The following is a 16,969-nucleotide window of genomic DNA, read 5'->3' as shown; positions in this document are numbered from 1 at the left end:
GGTGGAAATGCCCCACATCCTTACTGCAGCCCCCCAAAATCAAGGTCCATGGGCGTGGGCACCCCTCTCTAATAAAACTAATATATATATTGTGACAAAGTTCCTCCTCTACCTTGGTGGGTCCTGCGCTTCTTGGCAGATTTGCTGACCTCAGTGATCTTCCGCACAGTCTGGGTCAACTCCTGTGTCTGATCAGGAGTTGGGAGGAACCCGGGCCCACCCTCTACTCCGGGTTCCAGCCCAGGGCCCTGTGGATTGCAGCTGTCTATAGTACCTCCTGTAACAGCTGCATGACAGCTACAACTCCCTGGGCTACATCCCCCATGGCCTTCCTCCAAACACTTCTTTATCCTCACTACAGGATCTTCCTCCTGATGTCTGATAATGCTTGTCTCCTATCACATCCACCGACAGTACACTCTCTCACAATCATCAGCTCCTATGCCTTCTTGCTCTCTCCACTACGCACACTCCTTCTCCTCTGGCTCCCCCCGCCCTGACTGGAGTGAGCTCCTTTTTAAACCCAGGTGCCCTGATTAGCCTGCCTTGATTGGCTGCAGGTGTTCTAATTAAAGTAGCTATCTCTACTGCCTTCTAGAAAGATCTTAATTGGCTCCAGGTGTCTTGATTAACCTGGAGCAACTGGCATTTGGTTACCAGGGTCCTAGGGATTTGTTTAGCCTGGGGCTAACATACTTGTTTCTCAGAACTTTACTATAGCCATCTGGCCTTGCCCCATCACAATATGTATATTCTGGACCTGGGCGCCTGAAATAATCCCATTGGAAAAGGAGGTGGCATGAAAGTGGAGTTAATCCAGTGTGCCGGGTGAGACTGTGCACCAGCAGGAGGCGCCTTTGTCAATGGAAATGAACAGGAGCATGTGGAAATATTGATCTTGCCAGGTGAAGATTTTCATTTTAAATGAAAATAGATGGGGCAGGCAGGAAACCAAGCTGCTAACCAAGCTGCAAGCTTGCCTTTCCCACATGACTGAAGCAGTTAAATATCACCCCATTTTCCATACGGGGAAACTGAGGCACAGAACAGGGAAAGTGACCTGTCCAGGTTCTGGGGCAGCACTGGGAAGAGAACTGAGAGCACCTGGCTTCTCATTCTCAGCTCCGGAGCGCTGGAGGGGAAATCGACCCCTGGGTAGGGCACCAGTACAAGGCTCAAGCAGGGCTTTCTTGGGACTTAAAGTGTGTATGGGGTTCTGCTGGCCCCCTGCCCATTGCACACAGCCAGCTGACCCTCCCATGCCCCACTGAGGCAGGAGAGTCAATAGCATCACCCCAGTTCACGGAGGCTGAAGCAACATTTTCTGAAGCGGCCTCTGATTTTTGCTACCTCGCTTTTATGGGTGCCCAGCTGGAGACATTTAAGACCTAATTTACGGAGGGGTGCGGCAGGGTGCACACACACACCCCATCCCGCTCCAGCCAAAGTCAGCAGCAGTTGCAGGGGCTCGGTGCCAAGGAGGCTCACGTTGGCTATTCAGAAAACGGAGGCACCGAAAACCAGAGACCACTGAAAATGTTTCCCGGTGTGAGGTGGGCTCTGAGCTGGGATTAGCATCCTGCTTTCCTCTCTTGCCAGGGATATGAAGAGAACTTGCACCAGGTCTCGGAGGCTCCACAATATGGCACCGAGGTGCTGCAGAGAGGAGGACTGCCCAAGAACCGGGTTCTTTTGCAGCAGAGAAGCGGGGCCCCCTAGTAAAAGTGCATTCCTCAGTGACCGCCGCATGCCTTGCCTTGCTCATTCGAAAGTGGTAGGAGACCAGCATGCTGAGAAAGACGGCCAGCATACAGAAGGCCTGGAAAGAGAGGACAGCAGCCCGCAGGAACCAGTCCTCCTGGATCAAACACGGGGTGTTGTCCACACACGTCACGCATCCTTCCTTGCAGGGCTGGCACTCGAGCAAGGTCCCAGAGTCCACGGCTCCGTACTGCCCTGCATACTGGGACGAGCTTTCCTGTGGGCCTGCAGGGGTGAAGAGGAGGCGGGTGGGAAGGTTAAAATGCCATTGCAACTCTGCACAGCCTTTGATTTCTCCCCTCCCACAAAACAGATTCAAGTGGCTGGTCCCAGGCCTGATCAGAGCTGGCGCTAGGTGTAAGCAGACTAAGCAATCGCTTATGGCCCCGAGCAGCTCAAGAGGGCCCCCGTTCGCTTTTTATGATGTGTTGTGGGGTGGGGGGAGCAAAATCATTCCTGTTTATGGCACCCAATGGGCCAGCACTGCCTCTGGGCCTGATTCTCTGCTGCCCCGCACTACGCACCGTCATCTATACCCGCGTGATATAGGTGTGAAACGCAGACTTGGTAGCACTCTCTTGGCGTTGCTATCAATGCTAGCCCAAGGGGCAGAGCAATCATTGGGATGCTCTTCTGTCTGGCTAGCATGTCTCTAAGACCTGGTCCAGAGCCAGAGCTGCATCAGTTGAACTCAGTGGTTCCCAAACTGGGGGTTCGTGAAATGTTACAGGGAGTTCTCGGAGGGGAAAAAATCCCTAATGGTGGACAGAGCTGTCCTTAAGGCCCCCGAGCAGCATGAGGCCAGCAGCCTGGAGCCCCTGGACTTCCAAGAGCTGAGCAGATCAAACCAAGCATGTCTAGCACAGTGAGGAGATTGAAACTCCAAGACTCCTTATAAGAAATGGAAAGGGAGGTGGATATTTTTTGCTGTTTTTAAAATTAAATAGGCAGCTAGTCTTGTTTTTAAAATGGTTATGAAGAACAAGTTTAAGCTTTCTTGTAACGTGCGTCGTTTGCCAGGACTGCTCAAGACCTGAATGCTTCTGTAGGAGGAACTGTTTGAGCTGGCTTCTTAAATACCTTCCTGCTGCTTCACACCTGATACTCCTTGATGAAACATAGGAGCCTTGTCTCATAACAGGCTTATTCAAAGTGATATAAGCTACGAAAGTGAGATCTTGGAAGAGTGTTGCCCTTTTCATAATGTAATAAAAATACTGTAATGATAAATAGTAATAAATAATAAATAGAGTGTAATAAGCATGTCATAAAAACAAATTTTATATTTCCAAGATCACTGCTTTGATAACTGTTTCTTCTTTACCTGAGTATATCCCTGGAAATATTCATTTTTAAGCGGGGGTTCACAAGACTTGACATTTTAGTGAAAGCGGGTCACAGGTTGTTAAAGTTTGGGAACCACTGGTTTAACTCAAGGTGTGACATAAACTGGCCCAACCACGTAGGGTTGATCTTGGCCCTGTGATTTACAGTCCCACCCATCCCTGGCTGCTGATGAAGAGTATTTTCCTGCACTGGGCAGGAGATCAGGGCAGGCTTAAGGCAAAGCAGGGCACAGATCCAAACCCATGGATGCATTTCCAGATGATGGAACTGCAGCACCTGGGAAGAGGAGCCATTTGGAAAGGCTGGGTGCTTAGAATGCTCAGAGATGGCGGGGTGGGGGGCGCTGTGGAGTTGCCGATCTGGGAAGCTAGAGAGGAAGGAGGGTGCAGTAGTTAAAGCACCAGCCTTGGCTATGGGAGACCTGGCTTCAGCTCCCTGCTCAGCCTCCGACGTTCTGCACAACCGTGGGCAAGTCACTTAGCTTCAGCTCCACTGCTGTGAAACGAGGGGGGTGTTGTTGGGGAGGTGCTTGCATGCGATGGGGCTGGGTAAGATGGGATGTAGAAGAGCCAAGTACCAAGCTTTGGCTCTGCACTGTGGATGCAGCAAAAGGAAAGAGCCAAGCCCAGCCACCCAGGGGAGATGCTCCGGCCGGGGTAGGCCAGGCAGGGTTACCACCTACCAGACTGGCCAGTGCTGGAGGCCCTGCTTCTGCCGTAGAAGCCCGGCTTGCACAGACAGAGGTATCTTCCGAGGATGAAGCCGCGGCTTTCCTGCGGGACACACTAAACAAAACATGCCACGTGAGTGACACGGATCCTCTTCTCTGGGGGGAACCTGGAACCTCAATGGGAATGTGTGGCCTCTCCCTGACTGGGAATCTAGATGGCTTCCTTCGGTATGACTGTTCCTCTGTCCCTGAAGGGGTTCTCTCCCCCTGCCCCCGCTCAGTTCGGTCCTCCCGTCCCTTTAAGTTTATTTCTGGAAGCCAGTGGTTAAACATTTAAGAATTAACGGTAAAAGCCTGATGTTCAAATCTCCTCCTAAAACCTAAATGGACGTGTAATGCTGCCAAGCGCTAATCCCTGCTACCGTGAGGGCAAAAGCTGGGCCCAGGCAGCCTGCAAAGAGCTTCCCAGTTAATGCTGGGGACGTCGAGATCCCACACCGGAGGCCAGATGTCAATGGAGAAATTGGACGGATTGCATGCGAGGCCTAGAGCAGGGCAGGAGCCTGGAGAGCCCCAGCCACGAATCCACCAAAGAACTGGCAGCTAATGCATTCCTGCCCGCACGCCCGCTCCCCACCTGTGTCGTTCCTAACACAATAGCATCGACCACTGCTCTGCTGCCAGGAGGCAATTGCTTAGGGGGGAGGAATCAATCTTTTGCCTGCCATGTGGCATGCCCCCCAGGGCAGATTGAAGGCAGGGGCTCCAGAGAGGAGGCCGGGCAGGCCCAAAGAACCAGAGGGGGTAGGTGAGGAGGTGCGGGGGTGGGCAAGGAGAGGGTGAAGGCAGCTGAGGGAGACAAGCTCCCCCCATCTCCGCTCTCCTGGCTCTCAACGCATGTTCCCCACCATCCACTTTGTGCAGGCGGCCGTACTGCTGGCTCAGGCAGCCCTGCCTCTGGTGCTACCCCACAACAGTTCCCGCGCTGCTCCGCCCTGGGCAAGTGTCTTAGCCATCATCCAGCAGAGGGGCTGGGACTGCCAGTGAGTGGCGTAACCTGTGCTGTAACACCTGGCTCCTAGGAAGTGGCCTGAGGCGACCAGCTCCGTTCCCCAGGCCAGTGATACACCATCGTACAACGGGAACAGCTTTTATTGGTCTGGGATGTAGAGGTGACGGGCCCCCTAGCCCACTGCTTCCCATCCCTGTGCTCCTTTTGGGCCAGGCAAGATGCCCGCGGCTCCCAAAGTATCCACTCTGCTCCCCCTGCGATCCTGTCTGTTCAGGCCAGTTCATCAGTGCGCGTTCTGCTTTTCCCTAGGGCTCTCTGTGTGAGTGCTGCTTCTCTGGATCAGCATCATTTGAGCTTGCGGAGCTGCTTGCAGCATGGACGAGAAACTTGAATCTAAGATAACAGGCCGAGCCCCGGAAATCAGGGATGAGGGACTGGGTTCAACTCTCAGTCCGCCGGAGTCGGGAGCAGTGCAGCAGGTTCCAGCAAGGTAGGACACTGGACTGGGGATCAGGACGCCTGGGTTCTTTTCTCATATCCAGCCCTGATGTGGTGGGTGATCTTGAGCACTTCACTTCCCCTCTCTTTGCCTCCCTTGTCTGTTCAGTGGTTTTTGGGGCAAGGACTGTCTCTCCTCATGTGTTTGCACAGTGGGGCCTAGATCTCAGTCGAGGCCTCTATGCTCATAAGGGGAAGCACAAGCTTTGTTTGCTAATTTGCACATTGCTCATGCAGGACCAGTGTCTATGCAGGAAGGGGGCAGTAGCTGGCCCATGGGTGAAAGTGAGGTGGAGCCGAATAACCATGCCGTGGGTATGAGGAGATGCAATCCCCCATAGGAGCCAGAAACAGACCAAAGAAACTGATAGCGAGTGGGGGCTTGGGACACAAGGAGCCACCAGGCTCATTAATGCTCTTGGGGGATGTCTGTGAGCCGGGTCATGGTGGCAAAGATCCTGCTAATGGAGGAAAGATTATTACCCTTGGCTCTGTTAGCCTGCCTGGTTCGCCTGTACTCCCTCCGCCATCCCATCCCTCTCATTTTGCTCCTGGATGCCTTGTCTTGTATGCTGATTCCATGATTTCCGCTGACCGGAGTTCATTAACCCTGCAAACTTAAGCAGCGCTCCAGTCATTCAAAGGCAGCCTTTTAATTACACACAGAGAGAGCAAGAGAGCTGTGTGTCCGTGGTATTTACCCAGCATGGGAGAGAGGGGAGCAAAAAGAGAAGCAGGACGAGGCAAGATTCGTTAATTAACAAAGCCGGCCGTACTTCCTTTCTATTTATTTTTTAATGGATAATTACATCAAAAGGGGCGTGGGGTGGGATCTTGCTGCGTTTGTCATTTAAAATTGTCCTGGAGGCTGCAGGAGATCTGATTGGACATTAGATCCCAAACGCTGAACCTCCTAATCCCCCAGTGATTAAAGCAAGCATCTTGATCCCCATCCCGCGCCTGCTTGGAGAAGCTGCTGGCTTCCTCTCTCCCTGCTGAGCAGAGGGGACATGCCAGGGTCTGCCAGGAGGGTTATTAGAAAGGTGAATGCTCAATATGATGGCTAAGAGACACTGCCAAGTACATTAAGCCTCGAAGTGTGACCTATCTTAACATGGTTATAATCTGGTACTTCTATCTGTCTAATCACCCAGCCATTTATACAGCACTCGGCCCTAGGGGACGGGGAGGAAAACAGCACATGCTAGTGATGCTAAAATATCTGCATTCCAGACAAACGGGATGTTTAAAGTGAGCTGGGGGCCCGAATCTCACTGAACGTCAAAGGAAGCTGGGGGCCTCACTCCCTTAAACACCTTTGAGATCTCCAGGCTGCATTCTTGCCACACCACAATGAAGCAGCCTATTTTTGTAGGATCTACAGGAAAAGTCACACTTTGTACTGGTGTTGTCTTCGGGGCGGGGGAGGAGGGGGTTGGGCGGGGTTAGAAAACTCTTGAAATCTGATTCGTCCTTAACTAACACAGTGGTTTGTATGGTCAGATGTTAGCTAGCGACCCCTGTGAGAGAGGAAAACATGATTCTCCCCATTCTACAGATGGGGAAATCACCCAAAAGGTGAAGGGATGTGCTCAGTACCACATAGCAAGCAAGTAGGGTTGCCAACGCTCCGGGATTTTCCTGGCGTCTCCAGGAATTAAAGACCTCTAGGCACCCCTGCCTCTCCCAAAGAGACAGTGTTGCCCAGTGGTTAGGGCTCTAGCCTGAAACACCAGAGATATATGTGCAATTTTTTCCTTCAGAACGGATTTCCAGTATGACTTTGGGCCAGTCTCTTAGGCCCAGGCCCTCAAAGCTATTCAGGGGCCCAACTCCCATTGAAATCAAATAAATGCCTAATAATATTAAAAACCTAATACCTTTGAGGATCTGCCTCTTTGGCTCGCTCTGTGCCTCAGTTTCCCCATCTGTACAGTGGTTTTACCTGCCTCACTGGTGGGTTGTGAGGCTAACTATGTTGAAGAGTGTGAGGTGTTCAGATAGAAAGGTCATGGGTGGCAGCTCGGTACCTAAAATAAACAAATCATTCTATTCCCATGGGGTCACTTCTTGGGGGTTAGGCGGGGAATTATGCACTGAAGATGGCTCTGATTCCAGAACCTTTTCAAACAGCCCACTGCGGGCGGCTGGGAACTCTTTCCATAGGAGGGCATAGCAGCCAGCAGCTAGTCAGTGCAGAGTTGCGAGATCTGAACTCATGGGATAGGGGCAGGAGCTGCCATGGAGGGGAGTCAATGGTCTGTAAATGGAGATGGGTTCACGCAGCTCGTAGGGAGCCAGGTGACGCACACTCTCTCCTGGCGAAACAGAAACCAATGTGCGTACGTGCAGATTTGCGCAGTAAACCTCACTGGCTGCGAGGCAGGGAGCAGCTAAGCTAAGCAGATGGGGCAGCAGGAGTGGGGATAATATTCAGCGGTGAAGAAGATCCTGTAATCAGAGCCTGGGAGTAGCAGAAAGCAGGAGAGAGAAGGGACTCTGGAAAGAGGAGTGACATTGCAAAGAAGGATAGTGTCCTTTGGGGGTGGAGGGAAGCGAGACCTCAGGAGGGAAAAGCTCCCTCCTACGGCTCCACTGAGCTTTGGATCAAGCCTTCCAGCCCAAGGGGAGGGATTTCAGTCGCACTGGGGTTTGCCTGGGGAGCTGGAAACTCCCCTGTCCCCAGATCCCAGCTCGTGCTGTGAGAAAGTTTGGATCTCAACTGGGCCTCCCAGCTGTTCCTACACAGGGGCTTCCCCGAGGCAAGAGCTGTCAGAGGCAGAGGGGACGAACAAGGTGCTAAGTGGTGCCTGGCAGGGAGGTGTGTGGACAGCACCAGCAGCCCAGGCACCGTTTACCTGTGTACTGTTGAGATCACACTGGTGAGTCTCGGTGAACCATCCCGGGCCACTGGCGCACTGATTGATGTCCACGTTCTGCAGCTTCACGTCCATCCTCACCACGCCCCTGGAAGAGAGGAGCAAGGGTCGGGTGCAGCAGGCGCTGGGAAGCTGAGCGTTCAGTTCCCCCTCTTTCCTCCCACGGGACTGGGCCAGAGTACTAAGGGTCAAAGAAGCTGCAGTGGTCCCCACAGCTCTTCTGGTGCCCAGGGTGGAAAAGGAGGCTGCCTTCCGCCTATGCCCCTCGAATATGACACCTGGACCAAGACTGTAAACTCAGACTCTGCCAGTGTGGTCCAATAGCCAGGACACTGGGCTTGGCCACACGGGCTCCCAAAGACACAGACGTCTCGTTCTGCTTTCACTAAGGCCATGGGAGGCCTGGGTTTTATTCTTGGCTTTGCCACTAACGGGCTCCGTGACCTCGTGGAAATCTTTTCCCCTCTCTCTGCCTCAGTTTCCCCTTCCACCCCCTGTCTGTCTCGTCTATTCAACCTGTGAGCACTTTGGGGCAGGGGTTGTCTCTCGTGAGTTTGTACAGCCCCTAGCGCATTGGGACTCAGATTTCCAGTGGCTACTCCCATAGCACTGTCAAGCTGAAAGGGACCTCGAGAGATCATCCAGTCCAACCCCCTGCATTGAGGCAGGACCAAGTGAACCTAGACCAGCCCTGATGAGTGTTTGTTTGACCTGCTCTTAAAAAACCAGCAATGACAGGGACTCCACAACCCCCCTGGAAAGCCTCACTTCACAGAGCTTAACGACTCTGAAAGGTAGAAAGTTTTTTCGCAATAGCTAAGGGAAGTCTCCTTGGCTGCAGATTAAGCTCATTAAGTCTTGTCCTAACTCCAGTGGCCATGGAGAACAATGGGTCCCTGTCCTCTTTGTAACAGGCCTGAACATATTTGAAGAAAGTTACAGGTCCCCTCCTCAGCCTTCTTCTCTCAAGTTTAACCATGCCTGCTTTTTTTAACCTTTCCTCATCGTCCAGGTTTTCTAAACCTTTGCTCACATTTGTTGCTCTCTCCTGGGCTCCCTCCAATTTGTCCACATCTTTCCTGAAGTGATGCCCAGAACTGGACGCACGATTCCAGCTGAGGCCTCACCAGCGCCGAGTAGAATGAGAGAATCACCACAGTTACCTCCTGTGTCTTACATATAAAGCTCCCGTGAATACACCCTGGAGTGATATTAGCCTTGTGCACCACTGCATGTATATAACCATTATATTTCAGCAGATGCGACCTGCAAAATGCAAAACTGAAATCTGAGCTGGAAAGAAAGGTGTCCTCGCTGGGTGAACCCTGCCCCTGGGCAGGGGGACAGTGGCAGGCTGGAGATTTAAGTGGTGCTAATGTATTCTCTGCCCAGAGCGGAATTTCATGCTGTTTGTATGGTGCTCAGATGAAAGGGTCTAGTGATGTGCAAAATATTGTTCTTGTCATCACCATGCATAGTGTGTGCATGGATTTATCTGTGTATAATTGTGTGCATGGGAGGTGTAGCCACAGGATGAGGAGGGTTGCATATCAAATGGGAGAAATAGGCCCCATTGGGGCAAATTCATAGAATATCAGGGTTGGAAGGGACCTCAGGAGGTCATCTAGTCCAACCCCCTGCTCAAATCATGGCCAATCTCCAGATAGACTTTTACCCCAGCTCTCTAAATGGCCCCCTCAATGATTGAGCTCACAACCCTGGGTTTAGCAGGCCAACGCTCAAACCACTGAGTTATCCCTCCCCTCAGTTAAGCCCATCACTGTCGTCCCCTAACTTCCCCGCAGTGGCACTGGTGTGATTAAGAAGGTAATTGGGCCTGGGAGCTAGGGATCCTAGGGCCAGGATCCATCCAACGAAGGAGACGACAGAAAGCAAGGAAAAGGAAATGGACAAATTATGGGGAGAAAGAGTGTGTGGCTGGATGCATGAGGTGGGGAAATAAACAGACAGCTCTTGTCTTGCATATGTTGATAGATAGCTTAGATCTGCCTCTGCAGCTCTACTCAGGAACCATTCATTATTTAGAATCAGTTTTTGACCCATTTTCCATGCACAGGATGACAACAACCTCCCTTCCCTGTTGCATGTCTCTCTCCCTTGTCATTCTCCATCCAGAGACAGGGAGAGTCTTTTAACCAGCATGGATCCAAAAGCTGGCAGGAAAGGGGGAATTGCCTGGGAATTGACTAAGGTTTGTTTGTTTTGTAAACAAAGCCTGATAGGCAGGACAAGCAGTGTGGGCTGCGGCAGGCCTGCCTCTACAGGCGCTGGGCCAGTTGGCTTCCTGGGCTCCCCCCACCGCGCTTCTGCCCTGGATGCAGGGAGATGAGATTTAGGGCTTACTGACTGCTCAGCCTGTGAGTGTGTCTTCGGCACAGCTGTTCCCAAGGCTGTACTGCCTAACGCTGAGCGATCCAGGCAGTCACAACCACCTTTCTATTTATATCACCTGCCTTGGGTGGCAGCCAGAGTGGGGGTGAGGTCTGGGGCGACAAGGGAAGGGAGGTAGGAATACAGCCTGAATTAGGGCAACGTGCGGGTGAATCCCCCATCAAACCCCCAATCTGTTTGTCGGACATATTACAGCATCTCCCACTAGTGCTACACTAAGATTGATCACCCTTTTAATTATAAACCCCATTTAAAGAAGAGACGGGTTTCTTAAAGGGACATTGCCAGGTTTAGTCCCTGATCCTGCAATGAGGTGGGTGCTGGGGTCCACTGAAGTATCAGGGCCTAAACGCCTAGATTTACTTTCCATAAAATAATCAAGCAAAAACAAAATAAAATAAAAAGCACCCCAGTCCTCCCCTCAACAAAAACCACAGCCTTTTAAAGAAACCTAAAATCCATAGAAATGACCCATAGCCTTATGAGATGGCCAGGTTAGGATAATGTAGCTAGCTAGCTAGATTAGACTAGATAGAAATTGACTATAAACCATAAGTGAAATGGACGTGTTTTCAGCACTTGCGTGATGGGCTCTAAAAGGTGAACATGAAGCAGCAGTGGTGGAAAGTGAGATTTGTAAAAGGTTTCAAGTATCAGAGGGGTAGCCGTGTTAGTCTGCGTCTGACGAAGTGGGTATTCACCCACGAAAGCTCACGCTCCAAAACGTCTGTTAGTCTATAAGGTGCCACAGGATTCTCTGCTGCTTGTAAAAGGTTTAATCATTTGAGGTATTCGCAGTAACTCAGGGAAGGACATTTCAGAGAAGCAGAGAAATGTAGGGCTGGAAGGGACCTCAAGAAGTCATCCAGTCCAGCCCCCTGCGCTGAAGCAGGAACTAGACCATCCCTGACAGGGGTTTGCCCAGCTAGTTCTTAAAAACCTCCAGTGAATTCCATGACCTCCCTTGGAAGCCTGTTCCAGAGCTTAACTACCTGTATAGTTAGAAAGTTTTCCCTAACATCAAACCTCAATCTCCCTTGCTGCAGGTTAAGCCCGTTACTTCTTATCCTACCTCCAATGGACATAGAATCATAGACTTTAAGGTCAGAAGGGACCATTATGATCGTCTAGTCTGACCTCCTGCACAACCGCAGGCACAGAATCTCACCCACCCACTCCTGTAACAAACCCTTAACCTATGTCTGAGTTACCTGAAGTCCTCAAATTGTGGTTTAAAGACTTCAAGATGCAGAGAATCCACCAGCAAGTGACCCATGTCCACACTGCAGAGAAGCAAAAAAATCCCCAGGCCTCTGCCAATCTGCTCTGGAGGAAATCCTTCCTGACTCCAAATATGGCGATCAGCTAACCTGAGCACGTGGGCAAGGCTCACCAGCCCGACACCAGGAAAGATTCCAGTAGTAACTCAGATCCCACCCATCTAACACCCATTGCACAGGCCATTGGGCACATTTACCGCTAATAGTTAAGATCAATTAATTGCCAGATTAGGCTATCCCATCATACCGTCCCCTCCATAACTTATCAAGCTTGTCTTGAAGCCAGATATGTCTTTTGCCCCACTATCCTCCCCTTGAAGCGGCTGTTCCAACTTCACTCCTCTGATGCGTTAGAACCTTTCGTCTAATTTCAAGTCTAAACTTCCCTAGATGGCCAGTTTATATCCATTTGTTCTTGTGTCCATATTGGTACTAAGCTTAAATAATTCCTCTCCCTCCCTGGTATTTATTCCTCTGATATATTTGTAGAGAGCAATCATATCCCCCCTCAGCCTTCTTTTGGTTAGCCTAAACAAGCCAAGCTCTTTGAGTCTCCTTTCACAAGACATGTTTTCCATTCCTCAGATCATCCAAGTAGCCCTTCTCTGTACCTATTCCAATTTGAATTCATCCTTAACACAGGAGACCAGAACTGCACAGAGTATTCCAGATGAGATCTCACTAGTGCCTTGTATAATGGTGTCACGGAGTCAGCAGGCGATGCTCTGGAACTGCTCCCCACCAAGCCAGTTCAGGGCAAGAAGCTCACACGTCTTTACCTCCTGGGTCTCTCCTTGGAGCATTCTGCATCCTCTGCCCCTCCGTGCACTTCCCACAGCGAGCCCGCCCCGGCAGGGTCCTGGGGAAGCCACAGGGTCCTGCATCCCACTTTGCAGTCAGACGTGATTCTCACCCAGCCAGTAAAACAGAGGTTTATTTGATGACAGGAACAGGGTCTAAAACAGAGCTTGTAGATACAGCGAACCGGACCCCTCACTCAGGTCCATTGTGGGGGGCAGTGAGCTAGACCCCCACGTCTGCACTTCACTCCTCATCCCCAGCCAGCTCCTGACTAACAACCCCTCCAGCCCCTCCTCTCTGCTCAGCCCCTTTCCTGAGCCAGGAGGTCACCTGACCTCTTTGTCTCCAACACCTTCAGTTGGCACCTTTGCAGAGGAGGGGCCCAGGCCATCAGTTGCTAGGAGACAGAGTGCCCGGCATTTAGGTGCACTGGCCCTTTGCTCGGCAGCAATCACACACCCTTATCCCACCACCTAGATATTAAGAACTGCCATGGGGACACTGAGGCACCAACACAGTATTCAGAGCAAACATTAAGAACAGTCCCAGTTCGTCACAAATGGTACTAACACCTCCTTATCCCTACTGGAAATACCTCAGCCAATGCATCCCAAGACCGAATTAGCTTTTTTCACAGCCATATCACATTGGCGGCTCATAGTCATCCTGTGATCAACCAATACTCCGTTACTTCCAACTACTGCGTCCCCAACTTATAAAAAAAATTCTTGTTATTAATCCCTAAGTGCATGACCTTGCACTTTTCACTATTAAATTTCATCCTATTACTATTACTCCAGCGTACAAGGTCATCCAGATCTTCCTGTAGGATATCCCGGTCCTTCTCTGTGTTAGCAATACCTCCCAGCTTTGTGTCATCTGCAAACTTTATTAGCACATTCCCACTTTTTGTGCCAAGGTCAGCAATAAAAAGATTAAACAAGATTGATCCCCAAACCAGTTCCTGAGGAACTCCACTAGTAACCTCCCTCCAGCCTGACAGTTCACCTTTCAGTATGACCCGTTGTAGTCTTCCCTTTAACCAGTTCCTTATCCACCTTTCAGTTTTCATATTGATCCCCATCTTTTCCAATGTAGCTAATAATTCCCCATGTGGAACCGTATCAAATGCCTTACTGAAATTGAGGTGAATTAGATCTGCTGCATTTCCTCTGTCTAAAAAATCTGTGACCTTCTCAAAGGAAATCAGGTTGGTTTGGCACAATTTACCTTTTGTAAAACCATGTTGCATTTTGTCCCATGGAGAACAATTGATCATGTCCTCTTTGCAACAACCCTTAACATATTTGAAGACTGTTACCTGGTCCTCCCCCTCAGTCTTCTTTTCTCAAGACTAAGAACTTTGGGGTGGTTTTTTTTTTTTTTTAAATCTTGAGGGGAAATCCTGAAATATTTACTCCGGTGAAATTCACCTGTGGGAATTCAGCAGGACCTTTTTTAAAGTATTGAGTGAAATCTGCCTATCTACCTTAGGGTTTTGTGTCATTGCCCATCACCATGGTATCTGAGCCCCTAGATGCAAAGTCCATAGTGCACTTTGTGAAATCTCTGGCTCTTTTCCCTTCTGGAGGTATAAAGACCTACTTGACATAAGAGCAGGGGGTTGGAACAATATTTACGGGAAGAGGGAGGGCTGAGAGCCAAACTGCAAACCCTGGATATGGTGGAAACCACTTCAAGACAGCACGTGCAGCAGCACCCCTAGCTCCAGCACCTATATATGAGTTATTTGGTCTTTAATGAGTACAAAGTTGCTGCTGTGACTGGTTACTGTGGAAAAACTGTCAAATAAGTGAGATTCAATGTCTTTGAATTGCTATTTGTTGTTTGTGTCAGGCTAGGGCCTACCTGTCCCCATCAGGGATCAGGGCCCCAATGTGCCTGGAGCTGTACACAGCTATAACCAAAAAATGGTTCTTGCCCCAAAAGGTTTATAAGCGAAATATGAAATGAAAGGCAACAAATGGATACTTTTCTCCCACCCAAGTCAATGGGGCTGCTCACTTACGTAAAACTAAGCATGTGCCTGAGTGCTTTTGCTGGATGCAGAGTGCTCAGCACCTTGCAGGATTGAACTCTAATGCAGAAGCAACGGGGAGGGACAGCAAAGACAGCTCCATGTAAATGCCACATGGTTAAGGCTCTGGGTCTGTCTATACTACAGTCAGAGAAGTGACTGCAGCACGTGTTGACATATCCCTGCTACTCTGCTCTAGCTGAGCTCCGGTAAGTAGCAGCGAAGCAGTGGTAGCACGGGCCGTACAAGCCCACATGGGACCACTGGGTATGTACTCCAGTGGTGAGCCCATCTTGCTGCAGCTTCACTGCTATTGTTACTGGAGCTGGCTAGATCCACAGCCAGCCACACCTCGGACTACAGTGTAGACAGACCTGTGATTCCAGATCAGTGGCAGGCTGGACCTGATAGTTTGCAGGAAGTAGCGTGGTCTGTTAGAGCCACTCAGGGACTCTCAGCCTTTTCTCTGGGTGTCAGCATGAGGCTTATGTCCTATTTAAGTCAGGCTGGGATATAGGGGGAGGGATAGCTCAGTGGCTTGAGCATTGGCCTGCTAAACCCAGGATTGTGAGTTCAATCCTTGAGTGTGCCACTTAGGGGCAAAATCAATACTTGGTCCTGCTAGTGAAGGCAGGGGGTTGGACTCAATGACTTTTCAGGGTCCCTTCCAGTTCTAGGAGATTGGTATATCTCCACCTATTACTATCTTGGATTGCATGCTCTGTGGAACCAGGCCTGCCTCTTTGTTCTGGGTTTGTACAGGGCCGAGCACAGTGCAGTGCTGGTCCAGAGCCCTCGGCACAGAGATGAATTTTGCCCAGAAAGCGGGAGCGGGAGAGAGAGAGGGAGAGTGCTGTGCAGCTGTGCAGGAAGGGTGGTTTAATGGATCGGGCACTGGACCAAGACTAGGTGCGAGTCCCGGTTCAGACACAGATGTCCTGTGTGACCTCGCTCAAGTCACTTTGGCCCAGGTCTTCAAAGGTGCCTAAATCCCACTGAAAGTAGGGCAGGGTTAAAACAAATAAAAGGAAGTTCTTCTTCACGCAGCACACAGTCAACCTGTGGAACTCCTTGCCTGAGGAGGTTGTGAAGGCAGGGACTATAACAGCGTTAAAAGAGAACTGGATACATTCATGATAAATGGCTTTTAGCCAGGCTGGGTAAGGAATGGTGTCCCTAGCCTCTGTTTGTCAGAGGATGGAGCTGGATGGCAGGAGAGAGATCACTTGATCATTGCCTGTTAGGTTCACTCCCTCTGGGGCATCTGGCATTGGCCACTGTCGGTAGACAGATACTGGGCTAGATGGACCTTTAGTCTGACCTGGTACGGCCGATCTTATGTTCTTATGTTAGGGGTTCAGTGGGATATGGGCGCCTAGGTACCTTTGAGGGTCTGGGTTTTAATTTCTCTGTGCCTCAATCCCCCCACCTGCAAAGTGGCAAGGAGATGTCCCCACCTCCCCGGGATGCTGCGAGGCTAAAATCAATCAGTTCCCATGAGAGGCTAAGGTGAGGGCAGATAAGCATCTAGGAAGAGGTGCAGCTGAGAAGCAGGACTAAGTGGCTGGCTGGGAGGGCTTCCTTGCCCCCCCGGCCCTCTGAGAGTGAGGCCCATGGGAACCTCTCTGCAGAGAACTGACCCGAAGGGAGGTGGTGCTGCAGGAGGGGATGGTAGGGCCTTATCCCAGCACAAAGGGTTTCCCATATGGCCGTTTCCGCCAAGAGGCCCCAGCAGTGTTCCCCGTTACAGGGCTCTCAAACAGTGACAGATCTTCAAGAGACTTGGAAGTGATCACAGTTCAGGAGGGGTTTTTATATATATGTGAGAGGAAACACTCATTTCACTAACACAATTAGGAGAACTAATTCGGGCCATTGTAGTGCCCAGTGGACCAGCCATGAGCATGCAAATAAGGACCAGCAGGCCCACCAAATTCTTATTTATACCTCAACAAGTGAGATCAGGGCCCCATTGGGCTAGATGCTGTACGGACATGCAGCAAGAGACAGACCCTGCCCTGAAGAATGTACAAGCTAAATAGATAAGGTAGGAGGGGAAACTGAGGCACAGAGCAGGTACGTGACTTGCTCAATGCACCCAGCAGGTCAGTGGCACAGAATGAAGGTCTCCTGGTTCCCTAGTCTGCTGCTTCACCTATTAGACCATGCTGCCTGTTCCCAACAGGGACTCTACCCTTTGAACCAAGGAGGAAAGTCAGTCCAACGGAGAGTTTGGGGAAATCAGGGAAAAAGAGAGTGGGCTGAGGGGAG

At 50.7% G+C, this 16,969-nt stretch overlaps 1 protein-coding gene across 1 annotated transcript in view; it reads right to left on the bottom strand.

Moving 5' to 3' along the window:
- Window positions 1–16,969, bottom strand: part of GPR179 (G protein-coupled receptor 179) — a 42,613-nt gene that overhangs the window by 20,687 nt on the left and 4,957 nt on the right. Inside the window, 3 exon segments of the mRNA XM_032791389.2 lie at window positions 1,757–1,986; window positions 3,791–3,893; window positions 8,147–8,255. Of these exon segments, the coding sequence (XP_032647280.1) occupies window positions 1,757–1,986; window positions 3,791–3,893; window positions 8,147–8,255 (442 nt within the window).

This window comes from Chelonoidis abingdonii, chromosome 21 (genome assembly GCF_003597395.2).
Source record: "Chelonoidis abingdonii isolate Lonesome George chromosome 21, CheloAbing_2.0, whole genome shotgun sequence".
Classification (NCBI taxonomy): Eukaryota; Metazoa; Chordata; order Testudines; family Testudinidae; genus Chelonoidis; species Chelonoidis abingdonii.
The sequence above is the reverse complement of the archived record's forward strand: the minus strand, read 5'-3'. Positions and strand labels throughout refer to the sequence as shown.